This window comes from Coturnix japonica, chromosome 2 (assembly GCF_001577835.2).
Source record: "Coturnix japonica isolate 7356 chromosome 2, Coturnix japonica 2.1, whole genome shotgun sequence".
Lineage (NCBI taxonomy): Eukaryota > Metazoa > Chordata > Aves > Galliformes > Phasianidae > Coturnix > Coturnix japonica.
In genome coordinates this window covers 106,696,147-106,721,520 of record NC_029517.1, presented here as the reverse complement: position 1 = coordinate 106,721,520, position 25,374 = coordinate 106,696,147, and the positions used below count along the sequence as shown (strand labels likewise).

Genomic DNA, 25,374 nt, shown 5'->3' with positions numbered 1-25,374 from the left:
CTGCTTACTGAAGTAGAACTCTACAAACCCTGAAATCTGCTTTCTAAGTTCATCTATTACCCCCATAAAATGGTATGATGCTTTATAGGAACTTCATATTATGGTCAGCTTTTTATTTCTCCATTTCTGTCAGAATAGGAAGCGTTTTGGGAATCAATATATCAACTATAAAAGCTACTTCTCAGTCTCAGACAGCAATATAGATTAAAACACATTAGAAGGGGGAAAAAGTGCATTAAAATTATGCTGTGTAATAGAATCAAAATTTGCTGTACTTACTCTTAGTGACTTTGCTGCAAGAGAATGAAGTTAATTACTTCCCTGGGGTCAAATTAAGAGACGTTTTCAAAAGTGGATGGAATTTGGAATAAGCGCTAATGTAAACAGTTTCATCTACTTTAAACTAATTTCTAAACAGGTTTAGTTAAAACACTATTCTCCAAACATATAAAATAAAAAACAACGTATGTGTGCTATGTTCATGTAATGAGTAATAACAGTGACTACACTGAAACATTTTTAATCCCTTAAAATCACATCCACACCAAGTTATTTTTACGTATATCTAATGAAGTTCTATAGAAAACCAAAACTCTTCAGATGCTCACTGACCAATTACACCATTGACCAGGCTAGAAACTAGAAAGCATCAACTGCTAAAGCTTAATTTCACGGTACTTACTAATGCTTAAGAGATCGAACTAAATCTTGTAGTTGACAAAGCGGACACAGGAACTGAGCAATAAGTATGTGAACTGTGTTGATGACAAAGAGCTATGGAGCACGCACAAGTAGCTTGAACTAGTCTTTCAAGGAAGCATTCCAATCAGTGATTTAAGGAAAAGGTGGCTCACTTTAATAACCACAGGCATTGGTCACTATGTAACAAGACATTCTAAAAAAAGTAATCACAATTTGTCCAATAGTAGTTTACAAGTGGATGGTATACATTAAGATACAGAGGTAGAAGTTCACTTTTACAATGCTTCACTAATACAGATTACCAAATTCAAGGCACAAAATTGTTCGCTTTACAAAAAATACTGTAAAAATGTCGTTTGCTGTTCTACAATGTGAGTACAATTGAAAAAAAAATCTTTACACCCTTCCATACTCCACATGTAAAGTTGCATCAGGCATTACTCTATTTCTTATTTGCTAATAGTTGGCGTACGACCAGCAGTTACATAAACAGTTTGTATCTCAGCTGAGTTGCTTTGTCTTTTAGGCACAAGTCCAGTTACAGAAATTGAGTACAACAGCTTCCTCAGGGGGTGGGAGAACTCTGTCGGAAATAAGTACTACAAAAAGAAACATAGTCCATAACAGCAGACCGGACTCTGACATATATAGAGGGAAACAGAACAGAGCATAATTCAAATCAAGTGACTTGAAAAAAAGTCGATTTAAATCACTGACTGCATTCCTAGAAAACCAGATGCCCAGTACAAGTTTGAATGTAGTTCTGATACATCCACTTGTCTTTGAATCTGCAGAGATTTATATCTTTGTTTAAACAGAATACACACAATTGGTACAAAAGAGAATTACACCACAAGTTGGCCATGTGTCCTTTAGAGAGCTTGGGTTAACAAGCAAAGAGACGCAGTCAGAAACCATCCTTGAATTTGCTAAAAGGTGATATGCAGTAGCTTAAGTATCAATATTTCCCTCCCTGCCTCTTACCAAACACCACTGGGAAAAACAAGCAACTTCTGAGACACACATCTTCTGGTTGTACACAATTTTTACACATCTTGGTAAGCTGAGGAAGAGATATCACACAGTGCATCCCTACAAGAAGTAGTTTACTGTACATACAGTGAGATTCTAAAGGACAATGGTGGCGGCTACACTGTAAATTCACCTTGTTTACCTATCACATTTTCCAAGTACTCTAGTCAGTTTTATTTACAGTATATAAAAAAACATTGATTTTTAGAGTTCAATACACAGGTTGAGGACCCAAGAGAATGCCACAGTAAGGTGATAACTTTTTGCATCTCTTAGATGCAAGTGCACTTCACAATTCACTCAGGTAACATTATCATATTCACCTATAAACGTCAGTCCATCCAAACCAGTGTTAAATTCCATTTTTTGCTTCGTTGTTGTTTGTAGCCTGCTTCCTTTGAGCAATGAAGGGGTACATACACTTGTCTGCTCCCAAAAACCGGTACATGCACACAACCGCTTCAAAGGGCAGAATACTGCAAAACACAAGTTAGGAAATTGTTAGAAAACAGCATAAAAATGCAAAAAAAGCTCTGTTCATTATGTACTTGGGCTTTCAAATGGAACATAACAGCTATTGCAGGGGTTTCCTATAGCAGTTCAATAGAAGTATTTTCCAGGACATTTTAATGAGAAAATTGACATTCTAGGGACTCAGTCATACAGGCAGGCATAAAGGAGGAGGAAGAAGTTATTTGTTCGCTGGCTATCAGCTTAGAACAGATTTTCTGCTGCTTCTTCACAAACCTGTGACAAATACACCACAGAAAGTCTACTAACAACCAAAAGCAGTGCCAGAAGTCATCAGACATTTAGGAAAAGCTAAATTGGAATTAGCGTTAGTTTATGCAATTCTTTAATCACCGGATGTCTAACAACTTTTACACACATTCTAAACTCAGCCATCCATCCTCTAAAAGAGGTCTGAAATAATGAAAGCAATTTCCTCTCTTTCCCCTTCAGATAAAATTCCAAGAGATAAATTGAGATGAATATCTGGCTACAGACCCTCCCCTTCTTCCTATATCTATAAAACACTACTTTTAGGAGCTCTCATGAAGGACTAAGATGGGGTCTCTACAGCCTCTGGAAACAGCATGACAGACACTCATTTAGTGGAAAGTAATGCACAGAATCTAGGCATTAGGAGTAAGGATCACTGAAATAGATGTCACTGGTACAGGTGTCTTTGCTGGCAGTCATACTGTTTGTGCAGTAGCCACTGGAGGGCCTTTGATCTAAGTGCTGCTGCCTGGGGCATGGATTATGCAGAAGCTTTGATCTCCCTGTTGGAAGCTAAAGTGTTGAATGCAAGAAAACCCTAAGGGCCTTTGATGTGACCGTTGTTGCAGAAGGCACTGCTTGTGCACAGAGCACTGAAGTGCCCTCTGAGCTTCTGGTTGAAGCTAGCTCAAAGACTGTAGTGTTCTCAAGTTGTTGGCAAAAGAGACACACACATACTCTCTTCCAGCAAAGATGAGAGCAGTCAAGGTCCTTCCTAGTCTTTGGTGACTCTGTCCACCAGGAGAGACTTGAAGCAGAGAACAACTGCTTTGTAAGTACAGCAAAAATCCCAATGCTCTCAGTTTCAACCAGCGCTCACAGGACAGCAAGATTTTAAAGGTTCCTACTACAGACTTAAGGTTAAAGAAACAGAAAAATCCATACAGCTGTGAAACTGTTCTCTACAAACTAGCATGTAAGTGATGATGCATCAGTGGAATTGAGCCAACTCCTGTATTACACTGCATCACTGAAACAGAAGGCTACTTACAGAGTTCTCATCCCAAACCTGAAGTGTTAGACAGAACAAAGGAGATGATTCCTTAAAATAACCCTTCCTACAAACGGACTCTGCAATTTGGTTCTGAATGTGCAGATTTTCAATTTGTTTACTGTATTGATGCAAGCCCTAGAGAATCTGCAGGCAGGGCCTCCTCCACACAGCTCCTAGACACAAACAGTTACAGGTTCCTTTGCTGGAAGCTTCCTTATTCCCCCATTCCTAAATAAAAAGAACTCACAGAATGGAAGAAAAGTCTGTTGAAAAGAACATGAATCTAATGATAGATAATAGAAATGCAAAACTAGGATGTACAATACATAGTATCACAGTTTAATGGAACTTCCCAAGATAGCAACAGACACTTATGTAAGCCAAGAGATGAGAATTATGACTAAACAGCACCTATGGCCTATACAGGTATGACAGTGTTTAAATCAAGAAAGTGGACATGTTAATGTACTTTACCAGCATTCTGCTGCTTGTATTGCCAACTAAGTGGCATTTCAGATGTTACCTTTTCATGAAGGTGACCATGTACATGAGGCGAGGTGTGCAGATCATTGGCTGGTCTGTAAGGATAGCTCTCATAGCCTGCTTCACACAGTATTCTGGTTTCAACGGTGGAAGAAAAGGCTCAATTTCTTTTCTGAAACATTTTATTAAAGCTGATTAACCAAGATATATCAAGGACTGCCAACATAGAGAGTTCATTAACTCACTTTCTTTTGGAATGCCTTAGCAAAAACAAGTAGTTCAACTTTTGCTTTCCCTACCCAGTTATAGGAAATACAGGTCAAAACTTGTGCTAAGTACCATAGGATCAAGGAAATTCAGAAAGTCCCTTTCTGGGGCCAGGATTACTGATCACAGTAACATATGAAAGCAGACATAATATTTTTTTAAATATTTTTATGGTAATGAGCTAAATTATTCTCAAGTACTTTTATAAAACTACAACCATAAGAGAGACAAATTTTACTCACCTGATCCTGCACCCTCTGAACATTCCTGTATCTACAAGATAAGGGCAGACTAAAGTTGTTTTGATTCCATCCTTTTCAGCAGCTTTCAGTTCATGGCTCAAAGACTCGTGAAAACCTACAGCTCCAAATTTGCTAGCACAATAATCCTGTGTTGGGAATGAACAAGGGGGGGAAAAAAATAGCACCTTAAAAGGGACAGATATGAATCACGTTTGAAGCCAAAGCATATTTGATGTGATCCTACACAAACTTAGAAAGTAACAACAAAAGACACCCACTGAAAATAGCATCACATCAACTCATCTGTTACTTCTATTTTAAAGCAATCAGCACAGAATCATGAAAACAGAAAAGTTGAATGTATGAGATTAACTTGGATTTAAGATTCTGAATAAGGGAGATTCATATGGCAAGTTACTCTGTTGAGCAGTTTGCTTAATATCAAATGCTGGAATGGAAGACTGAGAAATCTGATACTACCTGGGGGTCAGATTTGAAGGAGCTGGTTTTCAAGCATATATCAAGCAGATTTGGCAGGGCATAGGTGCAGAAACTTGACATGTTTTACTTTTTGTTAGTTTCAATAGAAGGTATAACAAAGATTTGGTTGTATTACATAGTTAATTTTAGAAAAATGTACAGTTTGCTTATCTCAGAATACTCAGAATTCAAAAATAACTGCAGAGACAGCAGTCACATTCAGGTTCTCAGGTGGATGTGCCCATACCCACTGTCTAAGAAATCCTCTCAAGAATTCTCAAGAAAGTAAATACATTTTAAAAAGCTTTAACTTACACCAGTTTAACTCATTTCTGCTAATAAATAAACAAACAAACAAATAAGGCAGTTTAAGATTCTGGATTAAGCCTAAGCTACACGGGAAAAAAAACCACCAACCCCACATTTTACAAGGTAGTAAGACCATCATTCTGTTAGACTTATTAATTCATTTTCGCTACTTGAATGATTTCTGTTCCCACTTGCATCTGTACTAATGACCTAAAATGCAAGCTAATGTGCTCTAATCCTTACCCGGTTTTATGTATCAAACGAGTCACAGAAACTGGTGTTCTCAAATGGCTGCTAGGACCTAGATGGCCTACTGCTTATAACTTGGAGCCTAGTAAGGCAGGTGAGTCATCTATTCTGTAAGGAAAGTAGGTAGCCATTTTCTCACAGATAAAGAAAGAAATAAGAAACATGATTTCTCAAAAATCCTTGCCTTTGACTTCAGCCTTAGCACTGCATTTCTTGGCAGAAATGGGTAGGTGGATACTTTCCAAATTACCAGTAGTTACCAGGCTACTCAACAGTCATTCAGCATTCTGAATGAAATTCTATCCTAGGCCTTCACTCCAAGTGGCAAGTGCACAAATACAGTGTCTGCTTGAGTCCTGTGGATCCTACTCAGAGCACTGTTATTTGGTATCCATATTACTGTAACCTCCAAATACCTTTGAAGATTTGACTATTCTCTCTAGCTGCTAATATAAAAAACAAAACAAGCCAGATTAATACAATCCAACAAACCTCTACTCCAGCAGTACTGAACAGTCCTAAAGAACTTGCAACTGTCACAATGTGTCCATGATTCATTTCCAGCATCTTCGGAAGGAATGCTTTAGTGGTCTGCAAAATAAATAAAACAATCAAGTAAAAGAAAATAAGTGAACTACTACATTAGTTATAAGTGTTCAAAACCTTTACCTCAGTTTATTATAAGGAATTCAGGAGATCACTGTATAGATTTGGAACTTCTTGGTTTTTCAAAAAATGCCAATAGAAAATCTATAGTATGTTTGTGAATTCAGTCAGCAACGATCGTATCTCCAGAAATGTGAAGGTTAAAAGATCAATTGAGCTCAGACATGTTTATTTTTCTGCAAGAGACTAGTTATCAGAAAGAGATAATTCGAACCTAAAGTGGAAGTCACTTCTTTTTTAAAGGCAGAAAAAGGAATGCAAAGTGTTTAATTACGCTATTCAGTATTTCTGTGTTAAGATCAGTGCCAATTATCAGCTCTAATTATTGATGATGTATTTTCTCAGCTAGATATGGTTGGTTTTATCCACTTAACTTACTCTGTGCATTTTGCAGCAATGAAATGTTGGAGAGGCAGCTGCTTTGCTGATGTTACCTTTCACATACAAAATACACTAAACATCTGCTAGTTTGAACTGTTTTCCATCTTTATTAGTATCCATTAGCACCGCTCTAACTAAATGTAGATGTATACATCCATTATTAATTCTGTATCTGAAGAGTTTCAAAGATAAAACAAAATCAAGTGTCAAGATGAATGCTTTTAACCACCACTTTAATTATCTCAAGGTCTGTTTGTTTAAACACCCAAATCAGAGCTAACACCTTTAAAAAAAAATAAAAATCTAAGTGATAAACTGAAGTCAGTTCTCAGAAGATCAACTCTCCTATAATATCTAGTTCTCTCACCTGATTTTGAAGCGAATTCACACTAACTTTTTTATATACTATCAATCAGAGCACCATATATGCTTGAAAACAATTAATTAGAAAAAGGGTTTCTTCAGCTATTATTTACTTCAGCTTGTAGGTAATCAGCATACTACACTAGAACACTTTTAAGTTGCCAAAGAATTACAGATAACGTACGTTAATCACAAAAGCATGTGGTTAATATACAAATCTACTCATGGCCAAGCTTCTTTCCCATTCTAACTCAGGCAGAACTACAAATTCTTTGTCCTCCCAGAAACCAAGTCTTCCCATGTAATTTGGATCCAAACCCAGAGTATGCAAATGCCCCTGAAGTATTTGCTGCTTGCTTAATTGTTGGTCCGAATCTTGTCAGCTGCATTGTTAAAGAGACATGCAAGCTACAGCTGAATCCATCTAATTCCATTCTTATGCTGTCTGCATTTTCCAATCACAGACGTCAGGATAGTTTTGCTCTAATGATTTTCACATGTTCTTGTACAACGTTTTTGCCTGCAGGTGTTAAATGACTAATCCAGACCTCCTAAAACCACACAAAAGAGTGTTTTCACTGGATAGCTGGCAGATGATAGAAGATTAACAGACCTCCTGACTCCTTGCCTTTTCTACCGTTGATTCATATAACTCCTAGATTCTGTCATAACTGTATAACGAAGCTAATTACAAAATATAATCTGAGAGCAAGCTGTCTTGCATTTGTTTCTTTCCTCGTGGCAGGGATCTCTAAACCTCTTATACAGAGACTCAGACAAGAATTTAGTTCACTTGTTAGACTAATCTGTGCCAGGCACATGAAGTTTCAGCCTCTCTTCCTATGTTGTGTGGCAAGAAAGCCTGGTCATCACGAGGCAACACAGACTCAAAAAGGTAAGAAGCTTCACTTTCCTCAAGTTATGCAGTACGTTATTTCTCTGCAGTCACCCCACAACACTGACCACTGTGCACTGGGCCAGGTCTTCCACATCAACTTCCTAAGACAGCAGAGCACCCAGTTCAGCCCTGCTAACAATTTACTCTCCTCCAGAGCATTAGTCAGTTCCATCAGCAGTTTCCACTTAGGTCTCAGTTATCTGTCCACATCACATTGGAATGACTGATTGCCACCCCACACTGCCAGAAAGCGTGATAATGCAGACTGAAACCCTGCCTGCAAAGCACAGGAACAGCAGAAAGAGGCACTTGCCTTGGAGTTTGTCCCTCAGGAGGGGAGGGAGAGAAAGAAAGGAAAACGTAGCAACAGATTTTTTGTCCTATCACATCCAAGACACAGATAAAAATTATCTGATAGGAGAAAATCAACAAGAAAGTGCTTCTCTTGCTTTTTTAGACTTTTCGGGTGGTTTTATTTTCTTATTTTCTATGATATTGTAGCCTTCTTTCTTTTTGTCTTTTTTTTTTTCTTTCTTTTTTAGTGTCAAGAGTTGTGGAGGAAATATGTTGAATTGTAATTGTGCCCATAAATCCATGCTATTACCTATCCTTATGGTTGATAAAGATAGTTGCACCATCAAAAACGTACAAAACACAGCAGTCAACTATCAACACCTCGCTAAATGGATAACAGCAAGTCATCTTGGTGCTGCCATCCTCCAGCCATCTGCTGCAGCTTGGAGTTAGTACTTAAAAACACGCATGGTGAGAGGCAGACACACCCTATTGGGGGACACATTTCCAGTCTCAGAGTGAGGCTTGCCCACTGCTCCTCCCAACCTCCTCTTGCTGAGAAAAACAATCCCAAAGTGAAGTTATTCTCTTTCGTGGTATATGCAATCCCCAAATAAATCAGTATTCTTACTGAGCTTCTGGCACAGCCTACTTCGTTGATCAAAGCAGCTTCCTCCATACTCTGGTCCCCAGTTTTTCTGTCTGTTACATAAACCAGACCAACCTAGTTTCTTTCAGCTTCAGCTACATCTGCCTACCAGACCTGACATCTTCTCTGTGCTTGTCGTGATGCTGAGAAAGCGGTTCAAAGTTCGATTGGTTCAGGGGCAAGATGCCTCTTGGGTGGCCTTCCCATCTGGCATTTGTCTGAACAGGTAGCACAGCCCACATTCGTTTTCAGAGGTGATGCATGGACACACTAATCCTCCGCTAAAAAAAGTATTAGAAGATACTATGCAAGAAATGTGGTACCATCCATGGCATTAGAGGTCAAGAACCAGGCCCCCAAAATAACTGAAATGATTTAATCAAACTATCTGCCTTCAGGTTTGATCTTTTAATTTCAGTTTTACCTCTCACAGCTGCAGAGGAAGACATATAACTAAAATCATTTAAGTGGTTCAAGTTGGAGCGAGGTCTTTTATTAATGACAAACGCAGTACACTTTTCAACACAGAGGATAAGCCAGCAAGTACAGTAGATGAAAGGAATTTATGCTATGAGGAATGAGGAAAGGTACACAGAAATATAAAGTTAAGCATCTTCTTTACTCAGAATTGCTCTCTTCTTATTTTCCTCTCTCCCAGAAAAACAACAAACAGAAACAAGTCCAAATTATAATAAAAATAAGTTTTCTAACCTGCAGTTCAAATTAGACAAAGCAGGAAGGTAGGACAGGCAGAATGTAAGAAACTACTCTGAACAGAGAGCAGAGCTAGTTCTTTTATTTGTTTTTGAGACTGTTTAATCTTTATGTTCAGGCTCCATATAAGACCACTTCCAAATCTTCTAAGCAATTTCCTCCGTACTTCTGAATATATAAGTAAGAACAAACTACTCCCAGTAGCTGTAACATGTATTCCACGTGCACACAGCTTTAATGACTTATTTCTCATAAGTGTGAAACTGAACAAGCATTTACATGTCACTTCATAGCTTTCGTAATCTGTTCTCAACATTTTGGTTTACGGCAAATTAACTTCTAACAGTCTAGCACTTCTTCCCTCCCCTTCCCCAAATTCTTTAGTTCCATTCTTAATGAAACAAAACTCAAAAGATTGTGCAACACAAAGAACAGCACAGCTGCAATGTCAAGACAAATTAGCCTAAATACAGCAAATGAGAATATGAAGAAATACTCTGTTTGGGAAAGTGATTTTTTTAATTAAATTTTGGAGTAATTATTCTTAAAGTAGAAAGCAAGCCTACACAGAAAACAATGTTAGATGTATGCAGCTCAAAACAGTGAATACTGAAGGCACAAAGCACACCGAAGTGGAAAAGTACATGCTACCTCATGTTTATAAACTTGCTTTTATATTAAAGAAACAATAAAGCAGGTACCAATGTTTCAGATCCTTTAAAGTTTCTATTTTTCAATACAGTATTTTTTTCCATACCTTCTGTCTTCCACCAACACCCAACCACCCTTTACAACTACTCTGATAACACAAATAAGGCAGAAATTCCTTTATGCCAAAGGGATGGCTTATTCTCCATATGACCCCTTCATATAAGGTGGACGGAATGCAGCTATTTTTCAGGGGCTGATAGGAACAGGCAAGTCTTCCTACTGCTGTTTTTAATCCACAAGAGTGGCATGCTGGTGTAACAGATAATGATTTTACCTAAGGCACAGCTATTCCTGATTGCCAGATCCATAACAGTATGAAAACGTACAATATTTGGGTAACTGCATTGGTTTTTTTTAATCTTGGAGTTAAAACTTTTCAGGAAGATCCAGAGTTGGTGACATTAGTCACAGACCCATCTAGATGACTCTATTTAAGCCAGCAACTAAGGCAGCAGGAGTCACAACAGCCTGCTATCATGGCTAATAACATGAAAGTATTAATTTGAAACAATGGAGACAGTGATAAAAAAAAATCCCAGTTTCTATTTAAAATGCATCTTGCATCCTCTCTCTTCCTCGCATGGGCATTTGATTTTATATTCTTTCCTTTCTTCGTGGATCACAGTACCGCACTGCAGGTTCTCCTGCTTCCATGTAGGGACAGCACATGGCTGCCATGGGTACTATGGTTAGGGTATTATGCGTAGGCTGCAGTTGGACTTGATGATCTTCAAGGTCTTTTCCAACCTGGGTGATTCTATGGGGCAAAACTCAGAAATTACCACATGCCCCAGTTTTCTTTCCATTCCAATAAGTGGAAAGTAAGGCACAGAAACCTGACAAAAGAAAACGCCAAACTGTTCTGCAAACCAGCTGTGGCAACCTACGTCTTAAAGTAGGTTTTTCCAAACTGGATAGAATAGCAACAGGGTGCCCCTGCATGTTGAAAGGAAAAGCGAGGCACCTGAAAGGCAGAAAAAAATCATGGAAAACTTACCTGTAAATATACTGAAGTTATTTTCAACTGTAGTCATACAGTCTCTCTTCAGAAGATAACCACTTTAAATGCATTTTATAAACGTGGGGTAAAACTTCATTCACAGCATTATAACAAAAGCCATTGCCAAATATTTTTAGAAGAGTCTTGAACGTATACTGTAGAACCATGTAACTCCCAAAGGAGAACTTATTCTCATTATAGGCTATAATAACCAAAAATACCTTCTCACACACCAAAGCATACCATTACAAGATTGGATTTAACTGTTCATTTCCCTTTTATTTTTTTAATTGGTTCCAATTAGAACTGAGCACAACAATTAGACACTTGCACTATCATCTCAATTACTTCTTCTGTATTATATCCCCACCCTTCTTAAATTCCAGTATACAATTATCTCCAAATTATTAGTTTAAGGTGAGATTGACTGTGCAAGACTACATCAAAAGTCCTGAACTGGACACTAGAAAGACGGCACAGCAGACACAGCTGTGTTGTTAACAGGCTGACTACAGAAGGCAGATAGAAGCCCACAACTACTGTTGACCTTGCAAATGTAAGGGACCAAAGTTGTGCTTCAACTTAAAAGGAGCTCAGATGTCTCTGCTGGCTGGTTTTAAGAACCACTGGGCCCCCTCTGGATAATTAGCCACTGTCTAAGTAAATATTTAAATAGCCGTAGAGATCAGCGCTATTTTTGATCTTCAGCTTCTATTCTCAATAAACTATTGTGAAAAACAAGTCAGAATTACGTAATTTTCATAAAGTAGTGAATTAAAAAGAACCACGCATTCCTCTGGATTGTTCATGGGTGATCATGCCCAGATCCTTCTACGGTAAAAAGGAACAGGAGATACATATGACCTCCTCAAACCAAGCTGCCACAACCAGCTGTACTAAAAGCATGGAATGAAACTATCTGAACAGGCCTTGCATTCAAAATAAAAACCTAGCGCTTCTAATATTTCATTTCAAAAGGGGTCCCTTAGTTATTTACCTCCTGGCAGGCAACACAACCTTTAATCTCTCACTAAAGCTTTATTTGTCCTTTACATAAAAACCCACTGCTTTGGGACCATGGGGATTCCTTTAATATTGAACTGCAACAGCAGTTAATGCTTAACATACATGCACAGTAATAACGTTACAGTTGCCTTGCAACCAGAAGCTCCTGAAAGAAGAAGTCCATAAGGATGACAAGTAGCAAGGAAGCAAAGTCACACAGGGGCACATGTAGGGCTCTGTGTGCCCTACATTTGTAGATAGAGTGAAACTACAGATAAAATCTAACCAGGTTAAGAGGTGAAGGTAACAAAATAAGTACTCTAAAGAACTAAGTCACCAAGACAACACCAGATAATTGAAAACTGTATTTGATTTACATAGAAATATATTTATTTTCCCTCTCTCTAATGTTGTGTGAAATAGGACTCTGAAGTACACAGAGTCTTCACCTAGTGAAATCATAACCTATTGCTTGAATCAATTGTTTGGCATTTAATTATTTTTAATGAATCCATATTAGTAATTAACGTTCCTGTTTTCTCCTCTCTCGTGGCTGATCCATCCACAAAATCCCTTGCTTGTCAAGGGACACACAATCAGCTGAGAAGCATCATATCTGTAGAAAACTAGGTTAAACCTCATTTATGGAGGTTTATAAGTGGGTTTTTTAGTAGTAACAAACATTTACAATGCTATTTGCTGAACAAATTATGTTATAATCCATAGTTACATATCTACACTGTTTTGCATTTGTAGTACTTAGGGTGCCATTACAAAATTCCTTGAAATATCAATAGCTACCATTGTTTCTTGTGAACCTTTCAGCTCTTGTAGTAGTTCCTCTTATGCTGAATAAACTCATGCTGAGTGTATCAGAAGAAAGCTGAAACTGAATGAAGTAGTTTCCTTAATCAGAACTTTGTGCCAGAAAGCTGTTTACAATGCATAGATAGTAAAGATAAGATAAGTAATGCTAATAAAAAAAAATAATCACAGGAAACTAATACCACCAGTTATCTCTCAGTCATTAATCATTGTTTTCTACTCTTTACTACCAGAACTAATTATGCCAAGCCTAGAACAACTGAACATAGCCTGGCTAAATTGTCTTTTGTATAGTTTGTTAACAGGGCTTAGTTGGAAAGGGGTTGTTTCTACAGAGAGTGGAATATGAAAAGTGCTTAGGAAAGGACCTTGCAAGAGAGACTTTTGTTACCTTATCATGTCACTACATTCTCTCTCCCTCCCCTTTCGTTTAAGGGCTTCATTTCCTGTGATATTACCCCAAATTGCATAACTAGGACAGGAACAGAAAACAGCTTTGTTCTCCCTTTGCTCTGAAGTGTAGGAAAGTACTCAAGCATGTTACCTAAATAACAGAATTCCTGCTTCAGAAACTTTCTTCTTGAGAGTCAAGATGGAAATTCTATCATTGCCTAATGCTTATGGCAATCTAGAGCTAATCCCAGTTGCCTTACATAAACCTTTTCCTTGTGTTCACCACCATAGCAGCACTTCAGACACCTTTACCTAGGGCAGGTACTTTAGGTACATGTACCACAGACAAAAGCAGTCCCAGTTTCTCCTTAAGAATGTTTTGCTTGCTCAGAGAAGCCACTGCTTTGTGTGCTTTCTGTGCATTCAAGCTGAACTACCCCTGTTAATTCTATACCAGCAAGTGGAAGTTAGAGCTTTCATGTTACTGGTATGCAGCTTCCACCTTTTTGCTCTTGAGAACTTTTGTATTGTTCCCTACTGAGAAGAAACAGGTTGTAGATTTTTAAAGCTTTTAAAATTATGTCCACCCACAGATGTCAGACTTCTATTTACGTGTCTGGTCCTCCTAATGAGTGTATGCTGCACCAGTCGTTTCTGTGGAAGCATGTGGCTGCCTTTCATGGACATACTTGTATATATTCTACCATACATGCACATAAACTTATCTACTTTGATCTGTACTTACAGATACTGCTTGCATAACTGTTTTATATACATGCATCAGTATATACTGCTACTTAAGTCACCAACTGTACAGTTAGGGCTCTTCTCTTTTTGCAAATCTTTGATTTCATGCAGCTATGAATAATGGAGGACGTTCTCCATTTAAGTCAAGGATACCAGCTCCCTTCCCAACAAAACATTCATCTTCCTCTTGCACAGAAAAGTTCATAAGCAAGCAGAGACCCTGCATTCTTTGTCCCTGTGTTGAGTTTATAAAAAATACAATAAAAAATACAAAAAATAAATTGTATAATATATATATATATATAAATAAAGTATATATCTTAGGGAAGTATGCTAATTTCTCTGCTACTTCTCTCCTGTATCTCCCATATACTTTTGTCTGTAATATATTTATCATACTCTAAAAGAGCATCTTTTCCATTTCTACCCTTTCTCCTTTGGTCTAGAGACCTTTCAAGTGGACGAAGTAAATCCAGTAAGGCAGTGTAGAGTATCTAGATGAGCATGTTTTGAAACTGACTGTTTCAAATGATGAAATTTGAAGATGAGCATGTATTTTCAGCTGACTCCAGGACACCTGAATACCGCATTATCTTCAAAATGAAAATGATGTTCCCCTGCTATGAGAAGCCCTCCACTGACTAAGCTTCCTTGCCAGCTTCTTAAAGGTATTCATTCAGACCACTCACAGACAATTCTGTCTACGTTGAATTTCAATGGCTTTTAAAGCCCAGACAGTACAATCGTACTGGATTCTCAACAGCTAGCAATGAGCAAGGGGAAGAGTTTATCTCCTTAAGAAGAGCAGAACAAACATTGCCAATGATGGTGCATTTCAAATGCCAAACTGAAACTGTAAAAGCTGAGAAGTTTCAGTAGTAGGTTAGACAGCATGGTAAGAGGGCTGTTGGAGGCATAACTACACATTTAGTACTGCCTCACGTTGGAAAATAAATGTGACAAATGTCGAGTGGAACTTGGGAAAAAAACTGCATATATGCAGGCTTCTCTGCTCAGCACAAGACATAACCAAGCATGAGAGCCAAAGCTTACAGATGAAGTAATCGTGCTCAAAAGATGAACTCTTCCCTTCTGCCCAAAGATCTCTCAATTAGGTGAACTGATGTTTACTGTCTACAAACAACATTTCTTAACGCTCTCAGACTATAACCACTACCAAACCATGATTACTGTTCAATTTAAAACAGGCACTATACACCTGGCAGAAGTCTCTGAAAAGTAACATGCAGTTTCAAGCGAACAAATTGCTTTCTTTAAACTACCATATTAGCATCTGAGCTTTCCATACACTCAAAACTAACAGAACTCCAACACCACTATAAGAAGCTAAGGGACTTAAGTTACATTTCCAGTAGAAAGCACTATCAACATCATCTTTTTCCACAGGCAGATCTGTCAGTAAAGACCTAACTTGCATTTATCCAAATGCCAAATTTAAAGTTACTTTAGAGTTTTCTGGTGAAGCAATATGAGAAGTTAACAGTTGGCTCCTTCTTCCCACAAAAGCTGGGTTTAAGCCCTGTTGAAGTCAAATGACTAGAAATTCTGCTTTGTTTATATACTGACAAATGGCCCAGTCAAAGGATTTGTGGTATTGCAGAGCAATGTTGACATTAGTGTAACAAACACATTAGTCCCTCACCTTCATTAGCACAAGTTTGTAGCAAATGTCCAACCATTTGGAGAGCAGTTATTTATTGCCAGCTATGTGATAATCTTGACCAAAAAAATGAAAATGTGCCATCGTGAGTCAGTGAAAAATCCACATAACTAATTCATTTTAGAAAAACTATTAGATAAGAGCTCAGAATATTCTGTTCAGTGAACAAGAACGCAATCCAACTTCCAAATACACATTCTTCTCCAGCTTGCCATAAGCTTAGTCATGCTCTGGAATACTTGGTAACACTTAATATTTTAGTCTGCATATTTCCAAATATTACTACAGAACTGTACTTAGGGAAAACATGAAGTCATCACTCGTGCTTTACAATCTACGTAACTGACTTTTGAAAATGAGGCTAAACTAGGAAAAAAAAGTCTGATTTCTTTACATACCTTAAGACAGTACCTCCACAGCATTGTCATTGCTATACAATATCCGCATGCAGATGAAAGCTGAGTCACTTCACTCACCCTTCCTAACTCAGTAACTAGGTCATTGTTTCATATAATTACTCTTAAAAAGAAAAAAATAAGGAAAGTAATTGCACCATAACTGAATATCTCACAAGAAAAAAAAACAAAACAAACAGGATTAACAGCTGTAGAGGTCCTGTCTGCTGCCACATGGTTTTATCCTACTTCCAGTCTCTTTGACAGAAGTACTATTTGGTCAGTGCACGTCTAAAACGTTGATAAAGCAAGTGTGGTCTCTAAGAAGCAAAACTAATCAATTAGGCCAAGAAAATGAAGCTTCCCTCCGGAGAGTTCTGTGTGCTAAACTGGCTCATCCAAGGATCATACATTCAAGGGATGCCCCCATGCTTGCCACCACTAAGCTGTCCTTAATTTTTTTCCTGAGTCAACAGAAATTGTGGCCAAGTTATATTTAAGCATATGCTCAAGAACTTATACAAACTAGTGCTGTAAGTGGAGTGCTTGAGAAACTGTCACACAAGTTCAAACAGATGGCAGAAGTGACCAGGGCACATTTAGGTGCAGAATTCAACAGCCAAACAAACTTGAATTTCAAAAGGCTCACACCAAGAGAGTCACCTCTGCTCTGCAGCTGTTTCTGCATTCCTTGGCCTATAACGCCCTCCCCTCCTGATTGTGATACCTCACTTGTGTCAAGTGTTAATTTGGCTGGCATATAAATCATTATTCTAATACAATTATTTACAAGAACAAAGCGTTCATTCAGAAGTTTAAGCATTGATGTAAATCTCTTTCCTGCTTGTGACATATCTCCTTTCAAACCAAATGATAAGAAACTGAGATGCCAGCAGTTTATGCCCACTTACTTAAGACTGTAGCTATACTTTTAAATACACATTTTTATACAGACTAAGAAGCCTAAGACCACGGGCATAAGCACACAGCATCACATGCGACTCAGCACTAGCTTGCCTGTGTAGAAATACTTTTACCATTCTTCACAAAAGACACACATGTATCGATTACTCAATTTTATTGTCAGTGTGAATAATTAGAAACCTTAGAGGCTGGGGAGCAAGGTTTATCAAGTAAATGATGCTCTGGCTTTTACAGAGGACTTCAGAAAGTTTTTATATTACAAAAGCATAACAAAAACTCAGGCAAACAAACAAGCAAAAACCTCACACACACAAACACACAAAGATCCAGATCAAATCAAGTTATGAGATGTACTGGGAAAGGATAACACTTTCCAGCTCACACAGATAAAAAGTAGAGAAGATTATAAAAATGTGGTGCTAAAAGATGGCAGGAACAGTGCTGGAAAACACAACATTCATCTTCCCTCAACCCATCTAGTCAGAGTATTTGATGGCCCTCAGAACTACAGATAAGGATTGCTAGCTCACATTGCTCACTGAAGGCTGGTTCTGCCACAAGGAAAATACTGGGTTAGCAAGACACTTATTTAGATTTAATTAAGACAACTTAATTAAAATTACATTTCTCTGTATTTGAGTGCACAAATACATCTGTCTTCTAAATGTGTGTTACTGTCACTTGGTTATTACAGAAAGGTAATAACATGTTAAGATCCCATTAACATCGTTGCTTTTTGTAAAATTATAAATGTTACTTTAGACAGAAAAACTGGTAACTTAAAATTCTATCATACCCCATCAGAGCACTGCTCTTCCAACCACCACAGGACAAAGAAGGCATATGAATTATTTTTATATGGAGTATTTCCCAAAACAGCAGAGGCGCCCTCTCCACTTCAAGCTACGTTAAACAGCACAGTGGCAAGAACTATCATTCCATTCAAGGTTTCCTACTTCCCCAGTTTTTCCATAAGTAAGACCATAATATCAGACCAAAGTCAGTGTCGAGGTTTTTGCTTATTCAGCTGACTTAACTCATTCCAGAAGAAGGAGGTATTCAATCACCACACCGATCACTCAACCAGCATCATTGCTTCAGAGCAGATTAGCAGTCCTGAAAGCACTGATATGGTTTGCTGACAAGTCTCTAACCCTCATAAAAAAGTCACAGGAGACTGAAGTGTGAGATTACCTCAAGGACCTCTTCTTTCCAGGGTACACTGCACTTCCAGATTTATTTTAGAAGGCTTTGGAACCACAAGCCACTAATAATTGACTAATACTTAAGATGTATTTTAATTACTTTGAGAAGTCTTGGCACGTTCTCCTCAGAGTAACTCTCCTTTCCCTTAAAGGACCCATCACATTGCTTTAATGTGAAAATAATATTGCTTTCACCTAAACTCCGCTAACTTCAGCAAGTCAAGCACATGTACGTAACCGGCTGGCCACATGGTACACCACCTTCACATACACCAACCTACAGGCAACAAACAATTAATGGGCTGCAATTTGAGAATCTTTATTTTCTGTTTTTGAGCCCAAGTTCCATACATCTTTCAAACGATGCAGAAAATTCACCTCAAAAGCATGCCTGGGAGCAGTTACAAAAGCTGGAGCATAATTGAAGCACTTTAAGACCCACTGAGCCATCATTTCAGCTCTCTGAACTGACAAGGACAAAAAACCACTTGACACCATTACAGAAAAGGGAGATGCATGGATTCAACTGCTCTTTGAACAAAACAGGTCAGCACTCTCCATCACGCAAGTAAGATTACCTAGCACAGAAAGTTAGCTTTGTAACACACCCAAAGAATCTTCAAAACATTCTTCCCACTGTCCCGATGGAAATGTAGCCCATGAAGCCAAGAGCTCTAGGAGTTGTTTTGCTAGAGCTCCTCTCTCTCACTAATTTATTGCTTGAATTCATACAATTCCTACAGATGAGAAACTAAGGTTTGTTTGTTTTTCTTTTAAACATGACTGAGACTCATCTACCTCCCCAATTCAATGTGTTCGGTAAGTCTTCTGGTCAATAAGTACACATTTTAATCCACACCTGTGTCTGCTCTCAGAAGTGATGCAAGATCCCTTCCACAAGTGAAGCAGAGACATCTAATCAGATGTGTTTCTTAAGTTTATTTCCTCAAAAAGTATCAGAAAACTGGAAAATAGTCAACAAAAGACAGATCTTTTTTTTTTTTAAAACAATCGCAACAACTTAAATATAACAAGACAAGTTTATAGATTCATACAGATTGTAAGATGCAGGTAACCAACTGTTACAGATTAGACAACTCCAGGTTGGTAACAACTGTGCTTGACAAGGTCCTGGTACACTATACTGTACATCAGTAAAGAAAGCTCTAAACCAGTAGTCTCATGCCCACTCGTGCTCCAGAAATGCACATACAGCCATTTATTTGCTTATGCTCTTGTTAAGTACATTGCTGCATAAGAGGGTAAAATGGATGTTTTAGAAAACTACATCTGGAAGACAGTATTTTCCTCAACTGATAGAAGATTTCCTCTATTTCCTTGATAAATAAACCCAAGAACATATGAACCACAGAAACATACCAAAGCACTTGCAAGATTTAAATATGACCAATACCCTATTTCTGTAGCTAAGAGCCTGACTGCTTTTGGTTCATTTTCATTACCCAGCATGCTACTGCATTATATGAAACACATGTGCTGTCTAGGGTAATTTACTGGTGGCATGTAATTGGAATCATTTTGCAAGGGAAGAGTTAGTTTTGATGACACTTTTTGGATCATATACACATGGTTTGGCTTGAATTTGATCCAACTCATTTTTCAAAGAAAAAAAAAAAGTCAAGAACTTATAAACTTCGTCAGCAAACTTCTTTGGACACATTATCATGACATTAAAAATTAAGACAGCTAACTCCACTCATCCACAATGCTAAATACAGCTAGTTGGCACATAAATAGAATACCGTGTGTATATTTTATCATAAACATTAGAACTTCAGAAATGAAGACAAAAATTAAACTACTAAGCCAATAGTTTATAAAAGATTTGTCCTGGTACAGTTTCAGATGCAGCTTCACATAATTAAGTTATCTTTTCTTCTGTAGAACAGTCACCGAGCACACTTGATGGGCAGCATTTTCATATTTAAACCAATCACAGGTATGAGTTCTATTGAACACTGGGGAACTGTATGAGATTAGAATCACAGAAACCTCAGAGCTGGAGATTAGATCAGTACTTATAGATAAGCCACTTATTCTCCAAGGTTTTAGTAAGTCTTTCAGACAGATTAAGCTGGCAACTGCAATACCTGCATAAATATGTATTTAATCCAGTACCTTTCCAGCTTCCACTAAGCTTTTTCTTTAAAGATTTGTTTACATTTAGGGGATTACATAGTCCAAAATATCTAATTTATTCAAGCAGCATTTCCCTCTTACACAGTATCTCTCCTCATATTATCAGCATTGGACCATTTAGAATTTGTTATATACCTGCAAAGGGAGATGTACATGCATAACCTCAGAAACAGAGTAGTTTATAAGTGAATGGACAGTAATGCAGCAATGAACAAGTCCAGGCTTTAGCTTTCCACTTTTTAAATATGACACAGCTGGAGCTAAATGCTTTTGCTTCCCCCTTTTGGTAAGTTGAAGAGAACTCACTAGGAGGAGAGCTTCAAATTGAAAGTTTCAGAGCACTGAGACAACAATAAAAAGCAGGAGTGGTATCACTGTTCTCTCAGAGCTGGATACTGAAAATCTGCTGTACAGAAGGATCTTCTTATCACAGAACATTGTGGTGCCTGATCATCATCGTGCTTCATTCAACAACTGAATCTGGGAGGAGTCACCAGGAACTACTCTGAGGTACAACACTAATACTTGTCTATTCAGCAGTGGCTTTACAACTTCACATTCAGGCAGAATAATAGATACAAGAAATCTCAATCCATCCTGAAATAATTTGTACAGTAGTTTTATCGAATACTATTCTATGATCTAAAAACATGTGCTGATACTTAAGTTAAGCTTTATTGTAAAACATTAAGGAAAATAACCTTTCTGCTTAAAATAGATGAAGCAACAGCTAAATCTTGCGCTAACTAAACATTTTTCAGGTCTGGATCCTGACATAAAGAACTCCCTGTCTGCAGAAGTTCTGTTCCAGTAACTGGCAAGTGCAGCCAAGTTATTTCTTGCAACAGACTGGCAAAAAGATACTGTTATATTACTGCAACAGTTTTATGCATCTGCAAATTATAGTAAACCAGAGCTGGCTTGTTTCAAACTGAGAATGCATTTTGCCCCTATGTTTTCAATATCAGAAGCATTCAAGTTATCACAGCATGAAATAACAGGTTTTTAATACTGCAATGGATTTTATGCTGTGGAAATTGCTACATGATGCATTGGTGACATGTTTATATAGAACACACATAGGAAGGCTTATACAAATCATAGATGTCAGCAAAATGGAAAGCATCTGTTTAGGCTGTGGTATGCTGCTAAAGCTCTCCTTGCTGCCAGTTTGTGATATGGTACACAGCCCAGTTAGAGTCACAACAGCAGACCAGTGACAGGCTTTTGTTTTATTGCCTACTGCAGAGATTCAGCAGCCTTCGAATCGTAGCTGCTCACGGAAAACAAGTTCACCTGCACAGAGAACATGCAGTCAACCCCATTTCAAGGGCTTCAAGGGGACAGTGCCACAGTTCCATTTGACATTTTTATGTAGAAACACACCGAGGCTTGTTAGTGATCAAAGTATGAGGGAAAACGTACCGTGTTACACAGGAGAGAGAAGAAACAACGGAAAAACCAAAAGACTCCAAAAAGCACAAACACTGAACTACTGAGCAATGGTACACAAAAGATTCATGTCAATACAAAATCCTTTTAAAGCTTTTTGGATGAAACATCCTTCAAGAATAGTTAGAAGTCTACATAATGCTCCAGAGTATTTCCTTTGCTTTTGGACCACCAGTTTAGCTGACATGGAAAAGTCTAGCTGCATAAGACTTCACACATCTAGACAGATTGTTTTATTTAAGTCAGCATTGACTTGCATTTAAAAAAAAAAAGAAAGAAAAAAAATTGGCTTCAAATCAGCTGATTCAGATGATATCTTATGAATTAAGTATTATTATTTTCTAATACAAGTCCACCCACTGTTGGCCAAGCCAGTCTTTTCTGAGATCAGGAAGGGGAAGACTAGGAAAAAGCTTTGCCAAGAGCAAAAAAATAAATAGAAGGAAAAGCAAAGCAGGACACAGGATCTGCAGGAAGCACACATAAGAACAGATCCTCTAGTAAATAGAAAGGGTGTTGACTGCTCCTTAGAAGATTACGCCAAGATCTCAAGTTGTAGTTAAAGGCATTTGATACTAACATTTAGAAATGAATGAAACTTGTGGAAATAACAGTCACAGCAATACTAGACTAAGCTTAATATTTAATTACTCTAAAAGAACACACACAGGATGCTTTAAAAAGGCCTCCGAAACAATGTTATAAATAAGTGTATGACTTAGGCCTGAAGGAAGAACAGCTGGAGAATTTAGGATCCTCCCATATTTTAATTCCTGGTGATGTCATAATTTAGAGTTCTTGGAAACTTTGTCAATTCTGCTTTTAGACCACATCAATAACAGCCATTAAATCTGTGTACATCTCTGCTTGCTTCAGCATCAGTTTCACTTTTATGAAGGGAACATGCAGAGCAATTAAATGTTGTGAGGTCTTATGCGCTTTTTCAAACCTTTCAAATTGCCCAAATTGCCTTAAAATATACTTTAATAGTTTCTAAACAATCTCATGTGCATTGAAGTTTAAGCAAACTCTCTGCAAGCTTTACAATACATTGGAAAAAGACTGCTCTGCCATTAAGTATTTCACAGTGCAGATTTGAAGGGGCTCCTTTAGGGTTATGAAACAGCATTTAAGTTCCACGTTAAAGCCCCAGGTTTGTGAGGCCCTTCTAAGTTTTAAAGAGGAGGATTTTACAAAATTTTATCATCCAAAGGTAAGAACAGCCAAAGAAAGCTCAAGTCGAAGCATATTTCGGATTGCTTAATCTTTTGATTGTTATGCAAGTGTATTTCATAACACTATTTGAAGGACCAAAGAACAGTTCAATACTAACAATGGGCTCAGTCTGACAGCTAATGCTAACCCAAGTGTGCATCGTGCCCTCCTTCAACACACTGACTTACATAGCTCCACTCTACAGTGAGAGTAAAAATAAAACTCGCAGGGAAACAAGATTTGGGCAGACAAGAAGAGCAAAGATCAAACAGCTTCATCAAATAACTTCTCCTTGATAACAATCTGCTAGTTACAGTATCACCTCAGAATTAGCTTTGAAGATTTTTCTTACTTCTACCAGTAGCCCCAGGAGAAAGCTATGATGACAAATACACAGGATTCCCCAAAAAGTGTTCTTGGCTTGATTTCTTGGCCTTCCCTCCCAGCCACCAAAAGCAACAATTTGCCTCCAAGGCAATTCAAACAAGATCTCCAGCAGGGCTTCTAATAAGCCTTTTTCTCCCAAAGCGAGCAACTTTGCCATTGCAACCGTCATCAAAGCAGCATCTTAAAGCTGCTGACATTCTGCTTTAAGACTGCAGAAGGAGGGAGAAAAGTCATTCCTTAATAGCAACGACCTTTAATGTAAATTCAGAAGTTATGATTGCAAGAGATTTCATATATGGAGCTAAATAAGTGAGTGAGATTGTGAACTCAAGATTCTAAGAGCACAGAGTCAATTCAAAGTAATTTATTAATAACTTTAATACCCACCATTACCTGTTAGACATTAAAAAAGAAGCCCACAAAGTGGAGAGCTTGCAAATGAAAGGGATCAAGTGCAAAACCAAGGAGACGGGAGTTAAGCAACAACAGTTGATTCCCTCAAATTAACTGATAGAAAAGGTAATATATGAACATATAGTTACCCAGAAATGCGCGTGACAGTTGACCATCATGGTCCTCTCAATCAGCTCGTCAGGACACTCCAAAAGGTGGTGCCCGGAGACCACGCCAGCATTGTTAACCAGGACAGAAACCTCTCCAACCTCTTTGCGGACCCTCTCCGCTGTCGTGTAGACATTTTCTCTTTTGCCCACATCACAGGTGTACGTGTAAACCTGCAAGCTGCAATGGGGCAGCGCATCTTTCTCTCCGTCTCCAACTACTAGCAAATAAGAGAGGAAAGAAAAGAGAAAAACGTTCTTAGGTGCATTTCAGCAGGCAAATAAAGAATTGAGCAAAAGAGCAAACTTACTTCCAACGCACTAAAACTTCTGTTTACTTTGGTGTCACCGTGGTACACGGGAACTCGCCTGCTCGCTAGCGCTGCCAGCTCTGAGAGCCGGGAGCCGCCGCGGGGACGAAGGGACACTCAGGACAACGCAACGTCCCGCCCGGCTCCCTGACAGGACGGGAGGTCCCCGGGGCAGGACGGCCGCAGGTGGGCTCCGAGGGGCAGCGCCCGGCCCCGCTTACCTTTGGGGGCGGCCTCGGAGAGTTCGCGGTAGATGTGTCGCACCATGCCCGCCGTCTCCTCGTTGCTCTGCGTGTTGATGTCCCACAGCACCAGAAGCGCCCGGCGCCGGGCAAACTCCAAGGCGAAGAGACGGCCCAGGCCGCTGCCCGCCCCGGTGATCAGGCACACCTGCCCCGCCACGCTCTTCTCTTTGGGCCGCACCAGCCACTTGGCAGCGGCCAGCACGAACGCCCACAGCACTCGGAAGGTGACCACGAACAGCTCCAGCAGGATGTTCATGCTGGCAGCCCCTCGCCCCCGGCCCGGCGGCCCTCACCCCCGCCCGCAGCGGCGGGCACGGCGTGGAGCGGAGCCTCCCTGTCGCCCGGCTCCGCACCTGGGGCCGCTGTTCTCGCTAGGACAGCCCGCTACCGGGGGAGCTCCCGCTGCCGGGACTGCCCCGCTCCGCCCGTCGCCGCTCGGGACGCCCCGTGCTCGGTCCCGCACCCCACGCCCAACGCAGGAGCACAGGGAAGGAGATCTCCGCCCGCCCCGTCCCCACACGCCCGCGGCCCCGCTGTTGGCAGTGAGCATCTTGCTCGCTCGGCGCCCTATATAGGGCGGGTCGGGCGGCTCGGCCCCTCCTCCCGGGCTCCCCAGCCCTCCCCCGGGCCCGCCCCGCATTCCCTGGACCCC

The 25,374-nt window shown here is 39.2% G+C and overlaps 1 protein-coding gene across 2 annotated transcripts; it reads right to left on the bottom strand.

Annotated features, from left to right (window-relative positions):
- Positions 1-833: 833 nt before the first annotated feature.
- On the bottom strand, positions 834-25,272 carry RDH10 (retinol dehydrogenase 10). 2 transcript variants are annotated; one of them, XM_015855783.2, is made up of 6 exons: positions 24,699-25,272; positions 24,149-24,384; positions 6,034-6,132; positions 4,504-4,649; positions 4,035-4,166; positions 834-2,210 (listed from the first exon to the last, which is right to left on the bottom strand). In XM_015855783.2, exons 1-6 carry the CDS (start codon positions 24,976-24,978, stop codon positions 2,087-2,089), a joined length of 1,017 nt encoding a protein of 338 aa, XP_015711269.1. In that variant the 5' UTR covers positions 24,979-25,272; the 3' UTR covers positions 834-2,086. The 2 variants fall into 2 exon arrangements, with proteins under 2 accessions (XP_015711269.1, XP_015711268.1); XM_015855782.2 differs by having other exon boundaries at positions 24,149-24,387; positions 24,699-25,270.
- Positions 25,273-25,374: the final 102 nt, after the last annotated feature.